The 13,185-nt window shown below is 27.8% G+C and overlaps 1 protein-coding gene across 1 annotated transcript; it reads left to right on the forward strand.

Annotated features, from left to right (window-relative positions):
• The first annotated feature begins 8,264 nt into the window (after positions 1-8,264).
• On the forward strand, positions 8,265-10,238 carry LOC547871 (peroxidase). Its single transcript, XM_003540268.5, has 4 exons — positions 8,265-8,709; positions 8,803-8,991; positions 9,134-9,296; positions 9,582-10,238. The coding sequence occupies exons 1-4, from the start codon at positions 8,500-8,502 to the stop codon at positions 9,998-10,000; spliced, it is 981 nt and encodes a 326-aa protein (XP_003540316.1). The 5' UTR covers positions 8,265-8,499; the 3' UTR covers positions 10,001-10,238.
• The last annotated feature ends 2,947 nt before the right edge of the window (positions 10,239-13,185 follow it).

Below are 13,185 nucleotides of genomic sequence, written 5' to 3' on the forward strand. Positions count from 1 at the left end.
TCGGGGTTAATGATCATGTTGCTGTTAGCTGTGAGAGAGTTATTAAGGAGTTTTTTAAAACATAGTAAGTATAATAGAAAATGAGTACAACAAGTGTGTCACATGCTAGTGTTGTCACACACACACACACAGATTTATGAAAAAATGAGTTTTAAGTCACGATAAGGGTCAGTAGGCCTCCAACAAAAAAAAAAAAGACAGTTTATAGTGGAGGAAAAAACAAAACATAACAGGGTATTGTGATGATGCCTATGACCTTGCTGCCACTCTGTAGTTTAATCTCCATTCAATTGTCTTAACTCTCTTGTTTTCATGTAACTTACTTAAGTTTGTTTCCATGTTTTTGCCCCACATAATAATGTAGCATGCATGCTCCACTTCAAAGTTCAAACCACTCAATTTGAGGGCCAACATATACATTACAAGTAAAATAGGGTTCATGTATGCTCAAGACATGACAATATATTTATTGCAAGTGTTGGAAAATTTGATTGCTTTAGTCTTGCCGAAATTTTTAGGTTACGGTTAAGCATTTATATGAGATAAGATTTTACAGCTTGTAAGAGGTAAGATTTGTTCATTAACAAATTGATCTCCCAGCTGAAATTGGAATTGTGGGCACGTAATATTTTAGCCAAAAATTGAATAGTTGTGTTGTGGCCAATTTGGAGCCCAATACTTACCTTACACTTGTTATAATATTATTGCATAGTGTTAGAGAAATATTAGTAACATACTTATTAATATAATTTTTAAAACACACTATTTTTAGTGAATTTCAGTATCAATGTACTAGGTACAGAAAAGTTGTGCATCTAAGAAGTAAGAACCAATCATGCAAGTGGCTGTTTATCGTCCAGCTCAACATATTTGAGAAATATGGAGTTTTGATGCATTAATGTTACTTTAGGAAATTTCTCAAGCGACCGATTTTTTGGGTATCATTCACTCGTAATAATTGAACTCTTAATTTACACCTACCTAACACTTATTTGACTCTTCATAACGATACTTATTATGAAGCTCGTCTTAGAAAAGATCTTAAATCTGATCCGATATTACTAAGCTTTTATTACAAAATAGGAAAATGTTACATCATTTCTAATAATAAATAATAATTATGATATTTTACTTTTAAGAAAAGTTTATTCTTTTGTTTTATTGGTCTTCATTTCTGTGGGACTTCAATATTAAAATGATCATTTGAATATGATTTAAATACTTTTTTATTGTAATTTAATGTTTTTTATTTTTTTCTTGGAAAATTATTTTTTTGCTAAAATATATAAATAATTCTTTAACTTATTTTTTGATTCTAAATTGGTCTATTGTGTTTTAAAAGTTCTAAAATGACCCTTACTTATTTAATTCATGACAATTTCTTTCAAAAAAACTATTTGTTTTCAATTTTTGGATACAAGTTTGAACCTTTTTTTTTTATAGATTCAAGATGTTAAATTTATCTATTAGATTTATCTAGATGAAAATTATGAAAATCAACTAATGTTCAAACTAAAAAGAGACATAAACAAGGTGAAAAAATACATGAAAAATGAGTCTCATGAAAGGACTAATTTGTCATGAATTAAATAAGTCATGAAACCATTTTAAAACTTTTAAAAATTCGGAGATCAATTCAGAACAAAAAAAGAAGATAAAGGGACTATTCTTATATTTTAACCTTATTTTTTTTTTAATTTTTGTAAATTATGTTTGTTTTGTTTGTTGTTCGTATAATATTTTAGATAATATTTTTTTATCGTTCAAAGGATTGTCTAAAGTACTTTACGGTCTAAAAATAAAACAAACATAATTTATAAGGAATAAAAAATAATTTAAAAAAGACAAAAATAAAAATTTTTAAATTCAGGACTAAAAATATAATTATATTTAAACATTTGAATATTGAAGTTGCCTTCTTCGTGAGTTTTTTTTTTTACAGGTACAAACTCCTCATTAGTCATTTACTTAACTATTGAACTCAAACTTGACAAAAAAATCAACCAATTTTATAAAGACATCCTCATATGATAAACTTATAATGTAGTCATTTTTAAAGTAAATCACTGGTAGAAATTATCAATAACAAAATAAAAGGTTTCTTAATATTGAAAGCACTATAAGACTATACAAAAAAGAAAAAAGAAAAAAGAGCACGGCGCCATCCAAATTAAGCTACGCAACCCCTCATCAAGATGTAGTTAAATTTAATTTGAGTTTGTGTAGTATCCGAGTTTTCTTGGACGAAACGCTCTTCTAAGCGAGGATTATATTTCGCAAAGAATATATATACGTGCATGGTCATCCTAAAAAATTTATACTCCTATTATTCTGAGTTGTATTAATATCTATCTTAGTTGGAGGACAATCCTTTATGTTCCATCCAACACTTTGGCTGTCAAAGTGACCCTTGTCAGACTTTACAGCCAGAATCAGTTTGAGAAAATCATGCAAGTAAGCACAAAAATATCAGACTTATTGGGCAAGACGGAGCAAAATATATGGATTTTATTTCATAGTTGATGAATTTTGAAGATGAAACAGAATAAAGAAAAAAGAGTGTACTAAAAAACGATTTGTTGATCTGCTCATAAGTACTTAATCGCCACTTAAGTGTCTAAAGTTGCTGTTTGCCAAAGGAGTAAGTTTTATTTTATCCTGTTGGTAAATAGAAAATTATTCTAAATATGCAATTTGTTAATTTATACATAGTTTAAGTATTGATTTTTTAATCAATTAAATTATGATAAAATAGTTAACATGGTGTGATATAATTAACAAATAATCTTATCCTTTAAAAATATAATTAAGATTTCAATCTTTGATATACACATATGAAAAAAATATTTATTTAAAAATATCAATTTCTTAAAAGGATTTATGTATCTCGAGAGATTAGTTTCAACTCTCGAATGAGAAATATTCCCGTTCACCCAAGTTATGATAAAATAAAAGTACAACTAAGAATTTATTAATGTATCAGATGATGAAAATACATTATACTACCTCCCTCCATATTTATAAAACATAGTTTTGGTTTTTTCCCCTTTTTATAATACTTCAATTTAATGTCTTGTGTATTGATTATTTTTTTATTAAAATATTATGTATTATCTCTCCTATAGAGATCGGAGAAAATAGATAGATTTCCAATGAAATTAAAAATAAATTTTAAAAAATATTATAATTATAAATAAATTCAATACTGATAATTAAATTAACTAATTTTCTTAATAAACATAAATTAATCAACTATATCTTACCATTAGAAACCAACGGAGTATGATATTTATGCATTGGTTAAAAAACCAGGACATTTACTCATAATTGAGTAATGATAGACGGATCACAATTTATTTTAAATATCTCAGTAACATTTTTTTATATATTTTTCTCTTTCTATCACATTATAAATTCTATTATATTTATATATTTTTTTTCTTTTATCTTTCTCTCTAGGTATATGATAACATATGAGGTGTTTGTCAAACTTTTTTCTTACAAATATACATTTCCATGTACTCTCTTAAGAAGAAGAAAAAAACTCCTTGCAAACTCATGATGCCGTTACCTTGTGTCTGGTGCTTGAAATGGAAAGAATCATAATTCTAACTTTCAAGGCAGGTGATCTAATATAAATAGCTGCCTTGAAAGATATGCGCATTATATGATTGGTTGAAATGGATATGTTTTTAATATATACTTGTGAATTTAGCAATAATAATATGCCATAAATCTAAATAGCTGCCTTGAAAGAAAATTCGTCTGCCAAATTCCCATTCTTTAGCATTTTCATTAAAGCCCTATGTGCGTCTTTACTTTACATTCTACACATGGGGACGAGCACTCCTTTAATTTGCCTAAATGTCATTGCTATATTATGAAACAACTGTTTACCTTATGCTATTGCTATTCCTTTTATTGGACCTATATGCTCTTTATGTAGTATGTACTTTTGACTTTTCAAAGTGCCAAGCTGGAAATTATGTCTCTAAACGAGGACAAAGAATCATTGCAATAAGTCGTAGTATCACTTTCCTTACATGAAATATGGAATGGAGTATTTGAAGGGTCTCCTTATTACTTGACATAATGGTCCCCCAATCTGGCAGTTACTGTAAAAACTTTGCCCAAGGAAGCAATGCTTTTCATTTTTCAATTGCTATTTCTTTTATAAAATTGCTGAGGTTTGCTGGCAATCATCTTCTTCTGGTCTTCAAAGATTCATTCTCATCAACAATGTTGAAGGAAGCACTTGAAGTATCGAATGTGAGAGGCTATTACATTTCTGAAAATATATAAACGGGTAAACTAGAGATTGTGAAAGAAAAAAAATAACACATTAGAAATAAAAATGAGAAGAAAACATTTTCAACTAAGAGATAAGAAGATGGAACACTACTTAGAGATTGTTTATACAAATTTTTTAGCTAGTAAAATAATTTTTCATGTAGTTAAAAAAGTATTACCAAATATGCTTTCCACGCTTTCAACTGAAAGCTTACACTTACAAATTAATTAAATTAAAAGTATTTGATATAATTAATTTTTGAAGTAATGGACAAGAGTAAAATAACACAAAAGAACATATTTACATCACTTTCCTTCATATAACTTCATAAGTTATGGTGAAACTTAATGGTGTGTCAAAAATTGAACATAATCTCAATAATCTTAAGGTGAGATGAATCATGAGAATTTTTTTTTTGTTTTTTTATATATTCTCTCAATCTCTTTTCCTATATTTTTTTTTAACTTTGTGTTTCAAATATTCCTTTCTTTTGGTTTCACAAATAGTTTTGATAAGAGTTGTTAAAACATAGTTTGTCTTGACATTTTTAACCGTCTTACGAACAAACAATATAAATCTTTTGAAAAGATTTGCGAAAATCATTTGAACTACAATTCAACATCCCTTTTTGTATTTCACTGTGTTCTATAAATAATTTTTTAGGTAAACATAGTTTTCAATTTTTTTATTTTCAAATTATTATTAAATTTTATAAAACATTAAATGCTGTATTAAAAATTAAAATAATAAAAAATGTATTAAAAAAGATAGAAATGGTTAAAAATAATTAAAAAGAAAATAAAATAAAAATGAATAAAAGTTCTTCCATAAATTAAAATTAAAGCTGGAAAAATTAGTCCGCCCTGATATTATTTACTTATTTATCTTTTAAAATTTATAAAAAAAATAATAAAAAAAAAGTAATGCCCATTTTGACACTTATAACTAAAATCAATTTATATGTCCAATTTTTTAAGAAATTAGATTAGAGACATTTATAAAAGTCGAAGGACATAAATTAATTTTAACTTAAGAGAGTAATTTAATTTGTTTTATTTATAAGTATTTATTGAGAAATTTATTTAAATAAAACCTTTATCAAATATCATAATTTAGTCGAATGAACTTGTAAAATAATTAAGGAAAATTAGAACTCATTTGATATATATAACACTTAGTTGACTCCTTGAAAGAAGATGTGTATTATTAAAGTACATAGGATTTTTTTTTTCCTATGGTGTTGGTGATTCAGAAAACGATGGTCCTTTTATTTACTATATAAAATTTTTCTCAGTCTTTACTTCTAATATTATAGAATTTGAAGGATAATTTTGCATACAATATTGGAGCACATGACAAGCATTGCACAACAGCACAAGGACATAATTGGTGGCTTCATCCTGCTGCCGACAGCTTTATACCCTAATAAAAAAAAACATGAAAAACAATGGAATATAATAGGCTTCAGCTCTCCCAATAAAACAAGGTATACAAAAAAGCAATTATTCCTTTTGCTATTAATTAAGGATTTATTGTTAACAGACTCAGTTTACATCCAACTCGTGTTATGAACTGATGGTAATAAAACTTTTGTATTGGCCTTTTAAAAAAAGATTAAGGATTTATAAATTTATTTCGTGTTAATTTAGATCAAGAGGTTGTCTTCTTAAGTTTGAAATTTAGATGATTAGATATATAATAGTTCACTAGGCCAAACAATAATAATCAAAATTGACTCTAATATTATTTTAAAATTTGAATTTAGACTTAACATCAAAAAGTTAATTCATGATACGAAGGTTATTTTTTTTTTATTAATATATACTATTTTAATCTTATTAGTAGTCGATGTAAAATCCTTAACATTATTAACTAGAGAAAAAAAATTAATAATTAGGATATAAGGCTAAAGGAAAACTATAGCTTGTAAAGGAAAATTTACAATGTTATTTAACAACTCTTGCTTGTATTTTTTCATTGTTATGATATTATTAAATAGATGACATATTTTACGAGAAGAAATATCTTATATAATAAAATTAATTTCAATTGTTTATACTTAATTATAAAATTCAGATTTAATTATCTTATTCTCTTATAAAATATGTTCCTCTCATATGATATTTCATCTTGTTAAATAATACTGTAAAATCCAAAACCTTGAATTAATATCGTGGGATATTATAAGACTAAAGGAAAATTAAATTAGAAGCTAAATAATATCGACCACCTACTCATTGAAAAACCTGGCTTAACGAATTAATCTTTCTTTTTCTTCCTTTTCCTGATTTCATGTCATCACGTTCCTGCATTTGAAACCGGGTCATTTTTTATCTACAAAGACCAATCATTGATTTACATGAAAGTAATCAAAATGTTGTTGATCCAAAACCTTGCATGAATTAGGGGTTTTCTGAGCTTTACTTTTTCAACAAAGCACAGCCTCCGCGTTCGATAGGCACATGATTTGGAATCTGCTTTGAATTAACTAACATGCATGCTTTATGGCTTTATGCAATATGGGACAGAAAAGACATGAAACTGGGCCTACTACACTTTGGTTACGTTGGTTACGTGCAGTGATTTCCACAAAATTTCACATCAATTTAAATGCACTCAGCTCTTCATTATTTTTATCCGTTTGAAATTTGACCAAGTCACTCTTTAACACATCTATGCAAGTTTTGTTAGCCATGTGTTCCATTATCCATATATTCTTCTAACTATTTCCCCAACAATTTTGACTTTTAAGGCTTATTATAGTAATTTTATTTTGGGTCACTAGCTACAATAATAAGAATAGTACTGATAGTTAATTAACTACTTAACTTCACTTACACTTGCCGTAAGATAACACCAATGTAAAGTTCTCAATATTAACGGCGAAATGTAAATTAAACGAGTGTTTCTATTTTTTATATATATACTTTCTTTTACCTTACAACACCAAAATAAGAAATGAAAACCAATTCGTTAAGCATTTCCTGACTAGTTTATTGTTATACTACCCGAAAGTAGCATGTGGGAACCACTCTGACCTTTCTATACATAAAAGGATTTACCAAAATGTTTGTCTCTATCTTTATATCATTAACACTTTAATTTATGATTATATTCATGATGAGATTTACATCATATCAACTTTTTGGTAAATGTTTACATATGTTCTTGGAACATTAATTAAGAAATGAAAAAAAAATTATTGAGCGACAAAATATTACATTTTCTTTTCCTTTTTTTTTGTTTTTTCCTATAAATTTCACAATAAATATTTTTTTTTATTTTTAATTCCTTAAATAATATCCTTAAAACGCTATTTAACAAAGTAGAACTCTTTTCTACCAACTATAATTCACTTGCACGTCATTGGTCCATAGTTGGCAGCAGGTAGCCACCCTTAATTTATTTTGATCGATGGCTGGCTCAATGTACAAAGCGACTAAAGTAATGGACTCATAGTATATAGGAGCAGGTAATTAGTCTATTGTTTATTCTTAAATCACTCTTTGAGACTAGATTAAAATTGAAATTACGAGATATTCAAGGAATACTTTATATATAGAGTTAAGCCACCGCATATGTTCAATGCATGTATTTATAGTTTATATACATTGTTTTTACAACAAGATTTGACTATTTTACCATATAATCCTATTCATCTAACACATGACGACAAGGTAAATTTCTATTACATGTTTATGCAAAAATATTTTTTATAAATTAAACTCGTGTTTAAAATGGTACTAGTATATATATAAGCAGATTAAAGCTATAAACATATGGCGTATGGCTTCCTATGGTTGAACAACGTATCAACATTCAGTATCCTGTAATTAAATTGCAAGCAAAAATCAATTGACGTGTGCTAAAGCATTCACAAATTCAGCTATTTTGAACTCACTATATTTGTCCTATAAGGGCACTGCCAACTAATTATTATTTTTTATTATACAGGACACAATTATTATATGCAAATGGATGGTAAAGCAGAAGGTATAGCATCACCTCATCGCACGTGTTAGTTAGCTGCATGGACCATCTCTATGATTTGTCATGTTACTTTTAGCTCAACCTTAGGACTATAAATCACTGACCACTGTTGTGGAAACAGCAAAGAGAAATGAAATTGCCTCTTTCAAGAAGCATCTGAGTGCTTATTATTTGTAATATATATAGTCACTCAAGCTTCTAGGATTTGTGCCAGCTACATGAAAATGGGAAGCAACTTCAGGTTTTTGAGTCTTTGCCTCTTGGCATTGATTGCATCAACCCATGCTCAACTTCAGCTTGGTTTTTATGCCAAGAGTTGCCCAAACGCTGAGCAAATCGTTTTGAAATTTGTCCATGACCATATCCACAATGCTCCATCACTAGCAGCTGCATTGATAAGAATGCACTTCCATGACTGTTTTGTAAGGGTATGTGCTACAATCTTTAAGCTCCTTCCATTTTTACTTAACAAGTACAATGTTAGATTAAAGTTAAGGAGCTAATAAGATGAAGCATTTCAGGGATGTGATGCATCAGTCCTTCTGAACTCAACAACCAATCAAGCTGAAAAGAATGCTCCTCCAAATCTCACAGTAAGAGGCTTTGACTTCATTGACAGAATAAAGAGCCTTGTTGAGGCAGAATGCCCTGGTGTGGTCTCTTGTGCTGATATCCTCACTTTGTCTGCCAGAGACACTATTGTAGCCACAGTAAGTGCTCAATTTCTATCTAGAAAAGCTTAAATATTAGTACAACTTCTGCTTCATCTTTATCTTAAATCTTAACACTTTCTTTTTGAGAACATAAATGACCAATTTGTATGTTTATGCCATTACTGACATTGGCTTACAGGGTGGACCATTTTGGAAAGTTCCAACAGGTCGAAGAGATGGGGTCATCTCTAACTTGACGGAAGCCAGAGATAACATTCCTGCTCCATCTTCTAACTTTACCACCCTACAAACACTCTTTGCCAACCAAGGACTTGATTTGAAGGACTTGGTCCTGCTCTCTGGTACTATTTATCAAACAATTTTCCAAGTTGAAAATAAATAATTTAATTTTTAGGATTTTATTAATTATATTTCAAATCTTCAGGATGGTTGATTTGATAAATATAATCATCTAGTTCTTATCATTTAGACTTTAGGACACTATCCGTTTGTTTAATTTTAAGGTTAAAATGTGTTATTACTTGAATTTTGTTGCACTTTTTTCTTTGAAAAAATATATCAACAAATTGGTGTGAATTATGCATTGTTCTTGTCCTTGTAATCACCAAGAGTTCAAATTGTTTCAGGTGCTCACACAATTGGTATCGCTCATTGCTCATCATTGTCAAACCGCTTGTTCAATTTCACTGGCAAGGGTGATCAAGACCCGTCATTAGACAGTGAATATGCTGCAAATCTGAAAGCCTTCAAGTGCACGGACCTCAATAAGTTGAACACCACAAAAATTGAGATGGACCCTGGAAGTCGCAAGACATTTGATCTTAGCTACTATAGTCATGTGATTAAGAGAAGGGGTCTATTTGAGTCAGATGCTGCATTGTTGACAAACTCAGTTACAAAGGCTCAAATCATTGAATTGCTTGAAGGGTCAGTTGAAAATTTCTTTGCTGAGTTTGCAACCTCCATGGAGAAAATGGGAAGAATTAATGTAAAGACAGGGACAGAAGGAGAGATCAGGAAGCATTGTGCATTTGTAAATAGCTAAGAATCTTGTCTTGTTCATGGATGAATCTTGTATCATTTATTTTTTGGGTTTGGTTATTTATGCTATGCCATGTTTTTTTATTAGTTATGCTATGCCATGTGGTGTCTGTCTACATATGAGTGATCCCGTATGGTATGGTTGTTGTATGTGCGATGGAATAAGTGGGTTCCATTGTTATTCTTATAATTTCCAACTTTGCTGGTAGATCTTGTAATAAGAAGCAGAATTTCTTGTGCTACCCACAGCTGAGTTAATTTATGTTTAGTTTTTTATTTATTGATGTACTTTTTCACTGATATTCTCAATTTAATTTCTTTTTTGGTTTAATTGAAGCTGAATGCTTGTTCATTATTTTTAAACTATACAAACAGAGAATGTGAAGAAAGTATCCAAGGCAAAAGCAACACAATCCAATATAGGCAAAGTTGTACTTGTGAGGTTGTGTTCTATAAAATTATTTCTTCTAGATCAGAAATTTTACTTGGTTATTGATAAATTGATTATTGATTAATAGCATCTATCATTTGGGAATGAACTGATATGTTTTTTAAGCAAAAAAGAAAAACTTTGTTAACTGAACAACAAACTTTGTTGACCAATAATTATTTCTCGTGTTACTGGATGTGGATGCAGGGTCCAGTATTAAATTTAAGATAAAAGAAAAGGGAGGTGTGAACATTACTTTTATATTTTTTTTAACCATGTTAACATTACCTTTATATAAATATAAATTAACTATTTATCTGTTTATAATATATAAATCTTAGAGATACAAAATATATTGTCACATCAGATTATTTATCTGTGTTAATATATGAAATCATATGTGTTAATATATGAAAATTTTTATTGTCTATTATATCTCTCCTTTATTAAAAGATATATAAATATACCTATTCCACTGTCCATCTAAATTTAGATTAAGTTGTCAAATGTAATATTTATTTTCTTCTCTCCTAAATCCTCTGCATTTCCCAATGCTATAATTTTCACAAGAAATCAAATACAAGTGATATTTATAATTCTTTCTGTTATATTATTCTTTATAAGTGTTTTCGTTATCGGTAATTGAAACACCTTTTTGAAAAAAAAGTCTTTTTTATTAAAATTCTCTTCATTTTTCACTCTGAGTTTAAGTATTGTGAATTTCTCTTTTAATGATTTGGGTTTTGTTGGATTTTAGATGATTCAAAGATCATTGGAGAATGGTGCTAAATGAGTTATAACAATAAACCAATTAAAAAAACTACAACAAGATTTGGGAGATGTTGAGATCATCAAATTTGGGATACATCCAACTAAGGAGCTATTCATTACTAATGTAAGTTTTAATTTTGTTTTCCTATGATAATGTTGAAATGTTGATTTTTCCTTATTCACATTAAGTTTTTCATATTTGCTTATGTGAATCCTCTTCTTAATTTTCACATAATCAACTAATAAAAGGTTATAAATTTGAACAAAAAAATGCCTTCTTTTTTTTTTTCCTGGGCTAAGAGTGTTCGCTTACATATATAAGGTCGGTTAAGTTTTCTACAAGCATAAAACCACAATGAAGCTTTGCTTTGAATGGAAAGGAATGTGCATTAGCATGCTTTTTTTTTTTTTTTCATTTTATTATTACAATTTAAAACTATTAGTTGCTGGTTATAAATTATAACATTACCATTTATTATTAATATTTTGAAATATCACTTACTCAATACAAATTCTAATATAATTATTACGTTTTGTTATGATACAAATGTCTAAATTAATTTTAATTAATAAAATGTTTATATTTATTACAAATTTTAATATATGATATTATAGAAATATTTAAATTTACTTAAATCATTATTGTATTAAAAGTTATAAATTCAAATTAAAATGACATGACAATGAGGACAGTTACATAAAAGAGTTATAACATATCTATGTCTATATTACAATGATATATGTCTTTTAAATAAATATTGTACATTATATATATATATATATATTATTTATTATTTTTTAACTTTTATGTTTCATATTAGTATTGCATTAATATTATTACTTGAAAAAAAATTATAGTAAAATTCAACGGTTTCAAGAAAAAATATGTTCATTAAAAATATAATATTTAACATTATTTTTCAATTTTAATATTTATATATTTTTTTCATTACTAAAATTCTTTAAAATGGATAATTTTAGTTACATACATTTATTTTTCAAAAGATATCGCATCACCATTGTTATCTGGATGAACAAAAAATTGCAATAAGTTTTCATATACTTAATTTTTAAGATAAAATAAATTTAATTAAAAATATAATTAATTAACTTTCTCATTAATAATATAATTATGTTTAACATAATATTAAATATTTAAAAATTGTTGTTTTTATATATATAATTTAAAAAAACCCGTGCCACGCACGATTCGAAAGTCTAATTCTTGTATTATTAATTTGAATTTCTATTTTAAAACGTGAAAATGTTTTTAATATTTTTTATGATACATGATTTTATCATTATTTAACACTTATTTTTTACTTTTAAAAACTCCCACTTTATAAATTTTCTTTTCACATCAAGATCTTAGTTTTAATTACCTTTAAGTTTCTACATTAAAAATTTCTTTTTACACCAGAAACTTCTGCTTTTAAGTAGACAAAAGCCAAATAGTTAAGCTAAAGGTTTAAAATTAGATATATTAATTAACCCCAGCTGAAGAGTTAGTCAAAGGAAGTAAGACTGAGCCTCACTTCCAACCACTCACAGTTTGAACTCTTAATATTTTTTTAGAATAAGATAAATGTAAGTCTTGGAGGCGCCATCCACCTCACAACAATTTTAGTCACACACAGAAAAAAGAAGAATTGGGTATATTAAGGCTTAACTTTTCTAAGAAAAGTAAAAATTCTTATAATTAGTTTAAATAAAACAGTGAAACTGGACCAAACGGCTGAGTGATTAAGTAAAGGCAAGTAGAATTCAACTTTTAATTTAGACCTCTGCAATTAGGCATGGCAATGTAACTTTGGAGAAAGACAAATTAGTCACTTATAAAATATGTTGCAATGTTACCTGATTTTCCCTGCTATCCAAAACTGGTAACCCCCCTTTTGTTTCTCTTTTATCTAATATGCTGCAATGTTACCTGTAAGTAATGTAACCCAAATCGATTCACTTATGAAATTAGTCACTTCTTGTTGAAC

Source organism: Glycine max, chromosome 12, assembly GCF_000004515.6.
Source record: "Glycine max cultivar Williams 82 chromosome 12, Glycine_max_v4.0, whole genome shotgun sequence".
Taxonomy (NCBI): Eukaryota; Viridiplantae; Streptophyta; class Magnoliopsida; order Fabales; family Fabaceae; genus Glycine; species Glycine max.